At 44.5% G+C, this 14,466-nt stretch overlaps 1 protein-coding gene across 1 annotated transcript in view; it reads left to right on the top strand.

The window, feature by feature from the left end:
- The window catches only part of LOC139388354 (mitochondrial import receptor subunit TOM40B), a 57,831-nt gene extending 53,828 nt beyond the window's left edge, over nucleotides 1-4,003 (top strand). The window contains exons 9-11 of the mRNA XM_071134969.1: nucleotides 495-597; nucleotides 936-1,048; nucleotides 1,123-4,003. Coding sequence (XP_070991070.1) covers nucleotides 495-597; nucleotides 936-1,048; nucleotides 1,123-1,149 — 243 coding nt within the window. The 3' untranslated portion in view covers nucleotides 1,150-4,003. The remainder of the gene's footprint in view (nucleotides 1-494; nucleotides 598-935; nucleotides 1,049-1,122) is intronic.
- The last annotated feature ends 10,463 nt before the right edge of the window (nucleotides 4,004-14,466 follow it).

Below are 14,466 nucleotides of genomic sequence, written 5' to 3'. Positions count from 1 at the left end.
ACTCCATTATACCAGACCAGACCAGACCCCACTACACCAGACTACACTACACCAGACTAGACCCCACTACACCAGACCAGACCCCACTACACCAGACCAGACCCCACTACACCAGACCAGACCAGTTCAGACCAGACTAGACCCCACTACACCAGACCAGACCCCACTACACCAGACCAGACCCCACTACACCAGACCAGACCCCACTATACCAGACCAGACCCCACTACACCAGACTAGACCCCACTACACCAGACCAGACCCCACTACACCAGACCAGACCCCACTACACCAGACCAGACCCCACTACACCAGACCAGACCCCACTATACCAGACTAGACCCCACTACACCAGACCAGACCAGTTCAGACCAGACCATTACTACCAGACTACCACTAGGTGGGGCTGTTGTCAATACCGTCCAACAACTTGTGTGTGTGTGTGTGTGTGTGTGTGTGTGTATGTATGTATGTATAAATGTGTGTGTATATAGATCCAGGTGGGGGTAGAGTTTGAGGCCAGTACCAGGACCCAGGAGACGACGGCCTCCTTCGGGTACCAGATGGAACTACCTGAGGCTAACATGGTGTTCAGAGGTACGGTGCGGTGTGGAGGGGTGGTGGGGTTAATATGTAAATATCACAGGAGGTTGGTGGTACCTTAATTGGGGAGGACGGTCTCGTTGTAATGAGCAGAATGAGTGGAAAGGTATCAAATACTTGATGCCATGCCATTCGCTTTGTTCCAGACAGTATTATAAGCTGTCCTCCCCTCAGCAGCCTCCACTGGCAAACATGTATTCCTGATGACAAATGTTGACTGCAGCGTGTGTGTGTGTGTGTGTGTGTGTGTGTGTGTGTGTGTGTGTGTGTGTGTGTGTGTGTGTGTGTGTGTGTGTGTGTGTGTGTGTGTGTGTGTGTGTGTGTGTGTGTAGGCATGGTTAACAGTAGGTGTATAATTGGAGGAGTACTGGAGAAGAGTCTGTCTCCTCTCCCTGCTACACTGCTGATGGGAGCCTTCGTTAATCACCGTGGTGACAAACTGCAGGTGGGGGATGGTGTTGTTGTTTTGGTTATGGCGGTGGTGGTAGTGTGTACTTACCGTAGCGTATCTGTGTGCAGGTGGGGCTGGGAATCAATGTGGGCTAGACTACAACACCCACAACCCTCTACAGAAGGGACTCCCTCACATGCCCCTCCCCCAGCCTTGTGGCCTCGTGGGAAACGGCGTTCCTGTTTTTGGAGGAAGAAAATGGTGCAGCAAGAATTCCCCCCCTAGCGACCACATGGCTACTGTTACATCACTTCCTGTTGAAAAACCTGAACTGGACAGACTCACGAGATGTCAGCTCCACACATAGAGAGCGATAGAGGACTAAATTTAGTATCTGTGACATTATATCATCTGACACAGCATGGGCATTTTGAAGTAGTACATTCTCTTCTTAAACGATTGGCTGATCAATCTTGATGACCCAGTTAAACATGGCTCCAATAGGTTCATCAGGAAGGATCAGCCAATAAAGTTGGAAGTCCCACCCAGTTGACTACATTAAAATGGTGGAATCCATCAATGGCACTGTCCATGCTAATATAGCCTTTTGGCCACTAGAGGTCTCTATCATTCTCTATGACTCCCCCACACCTCATAATGCATAATGGACAGCTCATAGTAATAGCTGGAATCAAACCATGTGTTTGATACCATTCCAATGATTCCGCTCCAGCCATTACCACGAACCCATCCTCCCCAAGTAAGGTACCACCTGTGCTCACCTCACATCCCCCATAATGCACCTCACCTCCCATCCCCCATAAGGCACCTCACCTCCCATCCCCCATAATGCACCTCACCTCCCATCCCCCATAATGCATCTCACCTCCCCCATAATGCACCTCACCTCCCCCATAATGCACCTCACCTCCCCCATAATGCACCTCACATCCCACATAATGCACTTCACCACCCATCCCCCATAATGCACTTCACCCTCCATCACCCACAATGCACCCCACCTCCCACCCCCCATAAGGCACCTGACCCTTCATCACCCATAATGCACCTCACCTCCCATCCCCCATAATGTATCTCACACTCCATCACCCATAATGCACCTCCCTTCCCACATAACGTACTCTATGTATACTATATATTGTAATATCATAATATATTTGTACTCTATGTGGGACCCTCTAGAGATTAAACTGATGTTGAGACTGGGACCATCTAGAGATTAAACTGATGTTGAGACTGGGCCCCTCTAGAGATTATACAGATGTTGAGACTGGGCCCCTCTAGAGATTAAACTGATGTTGTGACTGGGACCCTCTAGAGATTATACTGATGTTGAGACTGGGACCATCTAGAGATTAAACAGATGTTGAGACTGGGACCCTCTAGAGATTAAATTGATGTTGAGACTGGGACCCTCTAGAGATTAAACTGATGTTGAGACTGTGGGGTCCTCTAGAGTTAACGGCCAGACAGAATTATCTTTAGAGATAGCACCCAGACAGAATGATCTCTAGAAATAACGGCCAGACAGAATGATCTCGAGATAACGGCCAGACAGAATGATCTCTAGAGATAACGGCCAGACAGTATGATCTCTAGAGATAACGGCCAGACAGAATGGTCTCTAGAGATAACGGCCCGCCAGAATGGTCTCTAGAGATAACGGCCCGCCAGAATGGTCTCTAGAGATAACGGCCAGACAGTATGATCTCTAAAGATAACGGCCAGACAGAATGATCTCTAGAGATAACGGCCAGACAGAATGATCTCTAGAGATAACGGCCAGACAGAATGATCTCTAGAGATAACGGCCAGACAGAATGATCTCTAGAGATATCGGCCAGACAGAATGATCTCTAGAGATAACGGCCAGACAGAATTATCTCTAGAGATAACGGCCAGACAGTATGATCTCTAGAGATAACGGCCAGACAGAATGATCTCATCCTCCACAAGCCCAGGAGCAGGAGATATTACTATATTATACACTGAATGTACCAAATATTAAGAACACCTTCCTAATATTGAGTTGCACCTCCTATCTCCCCCTTTTGACCTCATAAGAGCCTCAATTCGTTGGGGCATGGACTTAAGGTGTCAAAAGCATTCCAATGGATGCTGGCCAATGTTGATTCAAATAATTCCCAGTTATGTCAAGTTGGCTGGATATCCTTTGTGTAGTGGAACATTATTGATACACACTGGAAACTGTTGAGCTTTAAAAACCCAGCATCTTTGCAATTCTTGAAACAAGTCGGTGCGCCTGACACCTACTACCAAACTCTGTTCAAAGGCACTTAAATATTTTGTCTTGCCCATTCACCCTCTGAATGTCTCAGTTGACTCGAGGCTTAAAAATCCTCCTTTAACCTGTCTCCTCCCCTTCATTTACACTGATTGAAGTGGATTTAACAAGTGACATCAATAATGGATCATAGCGTTCACCTGGATTCACCTGGTCAGTCTATGTCATGGAAAAGAGCAGGTGTTCTTAATGTTTTGTTAATGTTTTGTCCACGATGTTTTGTCTACAAATACATCACATATATACAGCTAAAATCTGCAATGCCATGTAAAAACCTCAAAAACATTGAAGTTACACTGCAAAAAGTGATTTCTAAGCAAGCCTAAATATCTTGCATCAAGGTTTTTTCCTTATATTGAGGGATAAATCACTTCAAATGTGTTTTGTTTTCTTACCAAGATAAATTGGCTAACCTCATTGGCAGAACGTTTTGTCTTATTTTAACCCCCCAAAATGAATAATACAAGTGATTTATCTTATTTCAAGATATTGTTGGGGGTAAAATATAAAATATCTTGATGCATAATGCACCTCCCATCCCCATAATGCACCTCCCCCATAATGCAGCTCACCTCCCCCACAATGCACCTCCCAGCTCCCAAAATGAACCTCCCCCATAATGCAGCTCACCTCCCCCATAATGCAGCTCACCTCCCCCATAATGCACCTCCCAGCTCCCAAAATTAACCTCCCCCATAATGCAGCTCACCTCCCCCATAATGCACCTCCCATCCCCATAATGCATCTCCCATCCCCATAATGCACCTCACCTCCCATCCCCCATAATGCACCTCCCATCCCCATAATGCACCTCCCATCCCCATAATGCACCTCCCATGCCCTAAAATGCACCTCCCATCCCTTAAAATGCACCTCCCATCCCCATAATGCATCTCCCATCTCCCAAAATCCATCTCCCAGCCCCCAAAATGCACCTCCCATCCCCATAATGCACCTCCCATCCCCTAAAATGCACCTCCCATCCCCATAATGCATCTCCCATCCCCATAATACATCTTCCATCCCCCATAATGCACCTCCCATCCCCATAATGCATCTCCCATCCCCATAATGCACCTCCCATCCCCCATAATGCATCTCCCATCCCCCATAATGCATCTCACCTCCCCCATAATGCATCTCACCTCCCCATAATGCACCTCCCATCCCCATAATGCATCTCCCATCCCCCATAATGCACCTCCCATCCCCATAATGCACCTCCCATCCCCTAAAATGCACCTCCCATCCCCATAATGCACCTCCCATCCCCATAATGCAGCTCACCTCCCCCATAATGCACCTCCCATCCCCATAATGCACCTCCCATCCCCATAATGCAGCTCACCTCCCCCATAATGCACCTCCCATCCCCATAATGCATCTCCCATCCCCTAAAATGCACCTCCCATCCCCTAAAATTCACCTCCCATCCCCATAATGCACCTCCCATCCCCATAATGCACCTCCCATCCCCCACAATTAATCTCCCATCCCCTAAAATGCACCTCCCAACCCCTAAAATGCACCTCCCATCCCCTAAAATGCCTCTCCCATCCCCTAAAATGCACCTCCCATCCCCTAAAATGCACCTCCCATCCCCTAAAATGCACCTCCCATTCCACCCCCTGTAATGCACCACACCTTCCATTCCCCATAATTGACTGTATTTATACTATATACTGTAATACCATAATGTATTTATACTTAATGTTCGAAATAATACATGTTGGGGCTCCGTTTAAGATACAGTGCCTTGCGAAAGTATTCGGCCCCCTTGAACTTTGCTACCTTTTGCCTCATTTCAGGCTTCAAACATAAAGATATAAAACTGTATTTTTTTGTGAAGAATCAACAACAAGTGGGACACAATCATGAAGTGGAACAACATTTATTGGATATGTCAAACTTTTTTAACAAATCAAAAACTGAAAAATTGGGCGTGCAAAATTATTCAGCCCCTTTACTTTCAGTGCAACAAACTCTCTCCAGAAGTTCAGTGAGGATCTCTGAATGATCCAATGTTGACCTAAATGACTAATGATGATAAATACAATCCACCTGTGTGTAATCAAGTATAAATGCACCTGCACTGTGATAGTCTCAGAGGTCCGTTAAAAGTGCAGAGAGCATCATGAAGAACAAGGAACACACCAGGCAGGTCCGAGATACTGTTGTGAAGAAGTTTAAAGCCGGATTTGGATACAAAAAGATTTCCCAAGCTTTAAACATCCCAAGGAGCACTGTGCAAGTGATAATATTGAAATGGAAGGAGTATCAGACCACTGCAAATCTACCAAGACCTGGCCGTCCCTCTAAACTTTCAGCTCATACAAGGGGAAGACTGATCAGAGATGCAGCCAAGAGGCCCATGATCACTTTGGATGAACTGCAGAGATCTACAGCTGAGGTGGGAGACTCTGTCCATAGGACAACAATCAGTCGTATATTGCACAAATCTGGCCTTTATGGAAGAGTGGCAAGAAGAAAGCCATTTCTTAAAGATATCCATAAAAAGTGTTGTTTAAAGTTTGCCACAAGCCACCTGGGAGACACACCAAACATGGAAGAAGGTGCTCTGGTCAGATGAAACCAAAATGGAACTTTTTGGCAACAATGCAAAACGTTATGTTTGGCGTAAAAGCAACACAGCTGAACACACCATCCCCACTGTCAAACATGGTGGTGGCAGCATCATGGTTTGGGCCTGCTTTTCTTCAGCAGGGACAGGGAAGATGGTTAAAATTGATGGGAAGATGGATGGAGCCAAATACAATACCATTCTGGAAGAAAACCTGATGGAGTCTGCAAAAGACCTGAGACTGGGACGGAGATTTGTCTTCCAACAAGACAATGATCCAAAACATAAAGCAAAATCTACAATGGAATGGTTCAAAAATAAACATATCCAGGTGTTAGAATGGCCAAGTCAAAGTCCAGACCTGAATCCAATCGAGAATCTGTGGAAAGAACTGAAAACTGCTGTTCACAAATGCTCTCCATCCAACCTCACTGAGCTCGAACTGTTTTGCAAGGAGGAATGGGAAAAAATTTCAGTCTCTCGATGTGCAAAACTGATAGAGACATACCCCAAGCGACTTACAGCTGTAATCGCAGCAAAAAGTGGCGCTATAAAGTATTAACTTAAGGGGGCTGAATAATTTTGCACGCCCAATTTTTCAGTTTTTGATTTGTTAAAAAAGTTTGAAATATCCAATAAATGTCGTTCCACTTCATGATTGTGTCCCACTTGTTGTTGATTCTTCACAAAAAAATACAGTTTTATATCTTTATGTTTGAAGCCTGAAATGTGGCAAAAGGTCGCAAAGTTCAAGGGGGCCGAATACTTTCGCAAGGCACTGTATATGCATCAAAGCTGAGACTCCCATGACCATGTACAGTTGACGGCTGAAGTTTAGATACACCTTAGCCAAATACATTTAAACTCAGTTTTTCAAAATTCCTGACATTTAATCTTGGTAAAAATTCCCTGTCTTAGGTCAGTTAGGTTCACCACTTTATTTTAATAATGTGAAATGTCAGAATAATAGTAGAGAGAATTATTTATTTCAGCTTTTATTTCTTTCATCACATTCACAGTGGGTCAGAAGTTTACATACAGTCAATTAGTGTTTCGTAACATTGCCTTTAAATTGTTTAACTTGGGTCAAATGTTTCGGGTAGCCTTCCCTCCTTTCCACAATAAGTTGGGTGAATTTTGGCCCATTCCTCCTGACAGAGCTGGTGTAACTGAGTCAGGTTTGTAGGCCTCCTTGCTTGCACACGCTTTTTCAGTTCTGCCCACATTTTCTATGGGATTGAGGTCAGGGCTTTGTGATGGCCACTCCAATACCTTGACTTGGTTGTCCTTAAGCCATTTTGCCACAACTTTGGAAGTATGCTTGGAGTCATTGTCCATTTGGAAGACCAAGCTTTAACTTCCTGACTGATGTCTTGAGATGTTTCTTCAATATATCCACATCATTTTCCATCCTCATGGTACCATCTATTTTGCGAAGTGCACCAGTCCCTCCTGCAGCAAAGCACCCCCACAACATGATGCTGCCACCCCCGTGCTTCACGGTTGGGATGGTGTTCTTCGGCTTGCAAGCGTCCCCCTTTATCCTCCAAACACAACGATGGTCATTATTGCCAAACAGTTCTATTTTTGTTTCATCAGACCAGAGGACATTTCTCCAAAAAGTACGATATTTGTCCCCATGTGCAGTTGCAAACCGTAGTCTGGCTTTTTTATGGCAGTTTTGGAGCAGTGGCTTCTTCCTTGCTGAGTGGCCTTTCAGGTTATGTTGATATAGGACTCGTTTTAGTGTGGATATAGATACTTTTGTACCCGTTTCCTCTAGCATCTTCACAAGGTCCTTTGCTGTTGTTCTGGGATTGATTTTCACTTTTCACACCAAAGTACGTTCATCTCTAGGAGACAGAACGCGCCTCCTTCCTGAGCGGTATGACGGCTGCGTGGTCCCATGGTGTTTATACTTGCATACTATTGTTTGTACAGATGAATGTGGTACCTTCAGGCGTTTGGAAATTGCTCCCGAGGATGAACCAGACTTGTGGAGGTCTACAATTTGTTTTCTGAGGTCTTGGCTGATTTATTTTGATTTTCCCATTATGTCAAGCAAAGAGGCACTGAGTTTGAAAGTAGGCTTTGAAATACATCCACAGGTTCACCTCCAATTGACTCAAATGATGTCAATTAGCCTGTAAGAAGCTTCTAAAGCCATGACATCATTTTCTGGAATTTTCCAAACTGTTTAAAGGCACAGTCAACTTAGTGTATGTGAACTTCTGACCCACTGGAATTGTGATACAGTGAATTATAAGTGAAATAATCTGTCTGTAAACAATTGTTGGTAAAATTACTTGTGTCATGCACAAAGTAGATGTCCTACCCGACTTGCCAAAGCTGTAGTTTGTTATCAAGACATTTGTGGAGTGGTTGAAAAACGTGTTTTAATGACTCCAACCTAAGTGTATGTTAACTTCCGACTTCAACTGTACATGCAATCTGTTTTGCTCTATGACGCTCACAAGCCAGGCAAGAGAAGATGGAAGGCACATAGACCCCAGGAAATCCCAGGACATAGTGTCTATAATACTGTAAGGGGTTCTACATAGACCACAGGAAATCCCAGGACATAGTGTCTATAATACTGTAAGGGGTTCTACATAGACCCCAGGAAATCCCAGGTCATAGTGTCTATAATACTGTAAGGGGTTCTACATAGACCACAGAAAATCCCAGGTCACAGTGTCTATAATACTGTAAGGGGTTCTACATAGACCACAGGAAATCCCAGGACATAGTGTCTATAATACTGTAAGGTGTTCTACATAGACCCCAGGAAATCCCAGGTCATAGTGTCTATAATACTGTAAGGGGTTCTACATAGACCCCAGGAAATCCCAGGACATAGTGTCTATAATACTGTAAGGGGTTCTACATAGACCCCAGGAAATCCCAGGACATAGTGTCTATAATACTGTAAGGGGTTCTACATAGACCACAGGAAATCCCAGGACATAGTGTCTATAATACTGTAAGGGGTTCTACATAGACCACAGGAAATCCCAGGACATAGTGTAATAAGCTCACATAGTTACTGTCAGAAACTCCCCACAGTTGTCACTGGGTAGTTGGATATTTATTTCCCACTGAGCAAACTATTTCTGTACTTACAGGATTCTTATACATTCATTTTTTATCCGATTTTTGCTTGGCGGGCCTTATTTGTCAATAAAACTCATGAATGCAACTGTTTATGTCAATTATTTATGTTTTGTGTTCGACTTGTAGCCCTGATTTTCCTGATAAGAAAATTGTAAAACACTTAATTGTGAAGCTAAATATAAGGGCTGGACATGGAGATAAATAAAAGTAGTGAAAAAGAAAACAATTTTGCAGAGGTCCTCGGGCCTCTGAATCAATATTATACATATGAACCGCACAGTTTCCGGTTATGTTGACAACAGTGTGTTTTCAGTTATGTTGACAACAGTGTGTTTTCAGTTATGTTGACAACAGTGTGTTTTCAGTTATGTTGACAACAGTGTGTTTTCAGTTATGTTGACAACAGTGTGTCTTCAGTTATGTTGACAACAGTGTGTTTTCAGTTATGTTGACAACAGTGTGTTTTCAGTTATGTTGACAACAGTGTGTCTTCAGTTATGTTGACAAAGGGGGGTTTTCAGTTATGTTAACAACAGTGTGTCTTCAGTTATGTTGACAACAGTGTGTTTTCAGTTATGTTGACAACAGTGTGTCTTCAGTTATGTTGACAACAGTGTGTTTTCAGTTATGTTGACAACAGTGTGTTTTCAGTTATGTTGACAACAGTGTGTTTTCAGTTATGTTGACAACAGTGTGTCTTCAGTTATGTTGAAAACAGAGTGTATTTTCAGTTATGTTGACAACAGTGTGTCTTCAGTTATGTTGACAACAGTGTGTTTTCAGTTATGTTGACAACAGTGTGTCTTCAGTTATGTTGACAACAGTGTGTCTTCAGTTATGTTGACAACAGTGTGTTTTCAGTTATGTTGACAACAGTGTGTCTTCAGTTATGTTGACAACAGTGTGTTTTCAGTTATGTTGACAACAGTGTGTCTTCAGTTATGTTGACAACAGTGTGTTTTCAGTTATGTTGACAACAGTGTGTTTTCAGTTATGTTGACAACAGTGTGTCTTCAGTTATGTTGACAAAGGGGGGTTTTCAGTTATGTTGACAACAGTGTGTCTTCAGTTATGTTGACAACAGTGTGTTTTCAGTTATGTTGACAACAGTGTGTTTTCAGTTATGTTGACAACAGTGTGTCTTCAGTTATGTTGACAACAGTGTGTTTTCAGTTATGTTGACAACAGTGTGTCTTCAGTTATGTTGACAACAGTGTGTTTTCAGTTATGTTGACAACAGTGTGTTTTCAGTTATGTTGACAACAGTGTGTCTTCAGTTATGTTGACAACAGTGTGTTTTCAGTTATGTTGACAACAGTGTTTTTTCAGTTTTGACAACAGTGTGTTTTCAGTTATGTTGACAACAGTGTGTTTTCAGTTATGTTGACAACAGTGTGTTTTCAGTTATGTTGACAACAGTGTGTTTTCAGTTATGTTGACAACAGTGTGTCTTCAGTTATGTTGACAACAGTGTGTCTTCAGTTATGTTGACAACAGTGTGTTTTCAGTTATGTTGACAACAGTGTGTCTTCAGTTATGTTGACAACAGTGTGTTTTCAGTTATGTTGACAACAGTGTGTTTTCAGTTATGTTGACAACAGTGTGTCTTCAGTTATGTTGACAACAGTGTGTTTTCAGTTATGTTGACAACAGTGTGTCTTCAGTTAATAGTTGATTCTAAGATTTGTATTTGATCATGTATATGTTTTTGCTGGTTGTTCATTGTTATAGAGCCAATAAGATTGGAGAAGTGGTTTACCCATACATCTCCATTTTGGATAGATAATTATTTGTGTTGTTGTTTGTTTAGTGTTTTCCAATTTTCCCAGAAGTGGTTAGAGTCTATGGATTCTTCAATTACATTGAGCTGATTTCTGACGTGCTGTTCCTTCTTTTTCCGTAGTGTATTTCTGTATTGTTTTAGTGATTCACCATAGTGAAGGCGTAGACTCAGGTTTTCCGGGTCTCTATGTTTTTGGTTGGACAGGTTTATCAATTTCTTTCTTAGGTTTTTGCATTCTTCATCAAACCATTTGTCATTGTTGTTTATTTTCTTCAGTTTTCTATTTGAGATTTTTAGATTTGATAGGGAAGCTGCGAGGTCAAATACACTGTGTAGGTTTTCTACTGCCAAGTTTACACCTTCACTATTACAGTGGAACGTTTTGTCCAGGAAATTGTCTAGAAGGGATTGAATTTGTTGTTGCCCAATAGCTTTTTGGTAGATTTCCAAACTGCATTCCTTCCATCTATAGCATTTCTTATTGTTACTCAGTTCCTTTGGCTTTGATGCCTCATGATTGAGTATTGCTCTGTTCAAGTAGACTGTGATTTTGATGTGGTCTGATAGGGGTGTCAGTGGGCTGACTGTGAACGCTCTGAGAGACTCTGGGTTGAGGTCAGTGATAAAGTAGTCTACAGTACTACTGCCAAGACATGAGCTATAGGTGTACCTACCATAGGAGTTCCCTCGAAGCCTATCTTTGACTATGTACATACCCAGCGTGAGACAGAGCTGCAGGAGTTGTAACCTGTTTTTGTTGGTTGTTTTGTCATAGTTGAGCCTAGGGGGGCATATGGGGGAGGGAATGCTGTCACCTCCAGGCAGGTGTTTGTCCGCCTGTGTGCTGAGGGTGTCAGGTTCTTGTCCAGTTCTGGCATTTAGGTCGCCACAGACTAGTACATGTCCCTGGGCCTGGAAATGATTGATTTCCTCCTCCAGGATGGAGACGCTGTCTTCATTAAAGTTTGGGGATTATAGTGGGGGGATATAGGTAGCACACAGGAGGAAATTTTTTCTCTGTTAAGATGAGTTAGGTCTGCTCTATACCAAATTAGCATTAGTCCCTTCCCTGTTTCACACCTGGTAGTGTGGTGGATGGGACTACCAGCTCTCTGTAACCTAGAGGGTAACCAGTGGGTCCATCTCCTCTATACCACCCACCTGGTAGTGTGGTGGATGGGACTACCAGCTCTCTGTAACCTAGGGGGAAACCAGTGGGTTCGTCTCCTCTATACCACCCACCTGGTAGTGTGGTGGATGGGACTACCAGCTCTCTGTAACCTAGGGGGGAACCAGTGGGTTCGTCTCCTCTATACCATGTTTCTTGTAGGATGACAATGTCTGTATTTCTTTGAAGTCCAGGTTCCTGCTCTTTAGGCCAAAGGCAGATGACCTCAGGCCTGGGATATTCCAGGATGAGATAGTGAAGGCTTTGTGTTCCATAAAGTGTCCAATGTTGTTGGTTGTGTGGTTTGGCCTCAGACCAGCAGAGCCTGCTGAGCATCTGGTACATTCCATGTGTGGGTGTGGGTTGGGCCTGTTTGCTTGCTTACGGCCTGGGCGTATGTGTGACTTCCATGTTGAGGCCCTTTTTGCTGGGGAGGGGTGCATGGGGTGGTCAGGAGGGGCATAGGTCTGATCTGAGGGGGCATAAATGGGGTGTGGGCATGGTTGACTTGGCGGATTGTTGATTGTTTGGAGTGGGGATGTGTATGTGACTGGTGGTGTTGTGGTCTGGATGTGAGTCCTCTCGGCGTGGGTCCTCTATGTGTAGGTCCAGGGGGAGGTCCCGCAGGTCTGGGAGAGTGTCTCGCTGGTCTGGGCGGGGTGTTTATTGATCTGTTTCTCCTGTGTGAAGTGTAGGGGCTACATTTGAGAGCGATGTCCTTTAGAGTCCGGGCGAAGGTGGGCACTGCTGCCTTGTAGAGGTGGACCTGGTCATAGAGGCTGGTCAAGTTCAGGGTGGAGTGGTGGGCCAGGGTGGAGTGGTGGGCCAGGGTGGAGTGGTGGGCCAGGGTGGAGTGGTGGGCCAGGTAAACATTTGGTTTTCACGGGAAATTCTTGCATTTACCTGTTGTATGGTAGCAGGGTGGAAGTCTTTTCGTGGTAGCAGGGTGGAGATAGCCACTTGTGCATTGGGGAAAGTAGAAGAAGCTTTTTCAGTCACTCCCTTCAGTGCTGTGGCCACCCTTTCCTGCTGTGTTCTCGGGTGGTTTGTGCCTGTGTGTATTATTATGTGGCTGGGTGAACCTAGTTGGTCCTCAGACAGAAGGTCTAGGGCACGCTGGGTGAAGCTAGTTGGTCCTCAGACAAAATGTATTGGGCGCGCTGGGTGAACCTTGTTCGTCCTCAGACAGAATGTATAGGGCACGCTGGGTGAACCTAGTTGGTTCTCAGACAGAAGGTCTAGGGCACGCTGGGTGTATTATTATGTGGCTGGGGGAACCTAGCTGGTTCTCAGACAGAAGGTCTAGGGCGCGCGCTGGGTGAAGCTAGTTGGTCCTCAGACAGAAGGTCTAGGGCGCGCTGGGTGAAGCTAGTTGGTCCTCAGACAGAAGGTCTAGGGCGTGCTGGGTGAAGCTAGTTGGTTCTCAGACAAAAGGTCTAGGGTGCGCTGGGTGAAGCTAGTTGGTCCTCAGACAGAAGGAGGGCTATCATGGTGGGCTTGGGGTTCTTCATTTGTCTGTTCTGCTGTGATGTCAACGCTGTGGTCAGGATCTGGTAGTCTGCAGCAGTCTGATCCTCTCCTCTAGTGCTCTGTTCTTCTCCTGATCCTGCTCTTTCTCCTGTTGAAGTTGTCTCACCACTGTCCAGAGTGCAGATATGTCTCTCTCCATCTCCAGCATTCCGGGTCTGGTTAAGGGGGTGTTGTTGTGCTGGACTGTTGTCTGGGTCTGTGCTGACTGAAGTGTAATCACCTGCTGTTCCAGCTCCACCTGCCTTACCTCCAGCTGGGTGAATTTATCCTTCATTTCAATGAGGGAGTAGTAATCTGTGCTGGGAGGTTGACTCTCCGCTGGGGGTTGCTCGTCTGTGGGGTTACATAATGAAGAAGTCTGGTCTGACCCGCTCGGGGTGGGGGTATCTTTATCAAGGGAGAGCTTCTCCTGCTGGGCTGATTCTTTAATTTGGTGAAAGTCCAGCTGAAACTGTTTGGGGTTACCCTGTACAAGTACTGTTTCGGACTTATAGAGGTTTATATTAGCTGACTCAGAGTCCTCGTTGTCAAGTATTCTGAGTTTCCACCCCTCGTTAACCCCCCTTCTCTTAACAAAGGGGTAGTGTGCTAATATAGCACTGTGCCATGCCAGGGGATGGTTTGTGTGGAAGATGAGGTTGCTGATGTTCCCATTTTTGTAATAGTCAGCAAAAAGTGCTTCTTGATTTTCCATAAGAAGCTTCATTATGTCATCTTTTCTTGCCTTATCATTCTTTACATGCACAGGGTACTGTATTTTAATTACCTCTGAACAGCGGGAGGGAGCTTCTAAGGCCTCTCCATTTGGTTGGGGTAGACTGTGTGACTCTCCTGCCATTGTTGGGCTAATGGGCTTTGACACCTCTCACTTGACACGTCAGTGCTAGTTGAAGCTGTATCAAGCTTGGTAGAATTATGTTAGAATTCAGTCCTTATAAAGTAATGTTGTGTATTTTTCTTCTTGGCTTTT

Source organism: Oncorhynchus clarkii, chromosome 29 (genome assembly GCF_045791955.1).
Source record: "Oncorhynchus clarkii lewisi isolate Uvic-CL-2024 chromosome 29, UVic_Ocla_1.0, whole genome shotgun sequence".
In the NCBI taxonomy this organism is placed as follows: Eukaryota; Metazoa; Chordata; class Actinopteri; order Salmoniformes; family Salmonidae; genus Oncorhynchus; species Oncorhynchus clarkii.
This window is presented reverse-complemented; position numbering and strand designations above follow the sequence as displayed.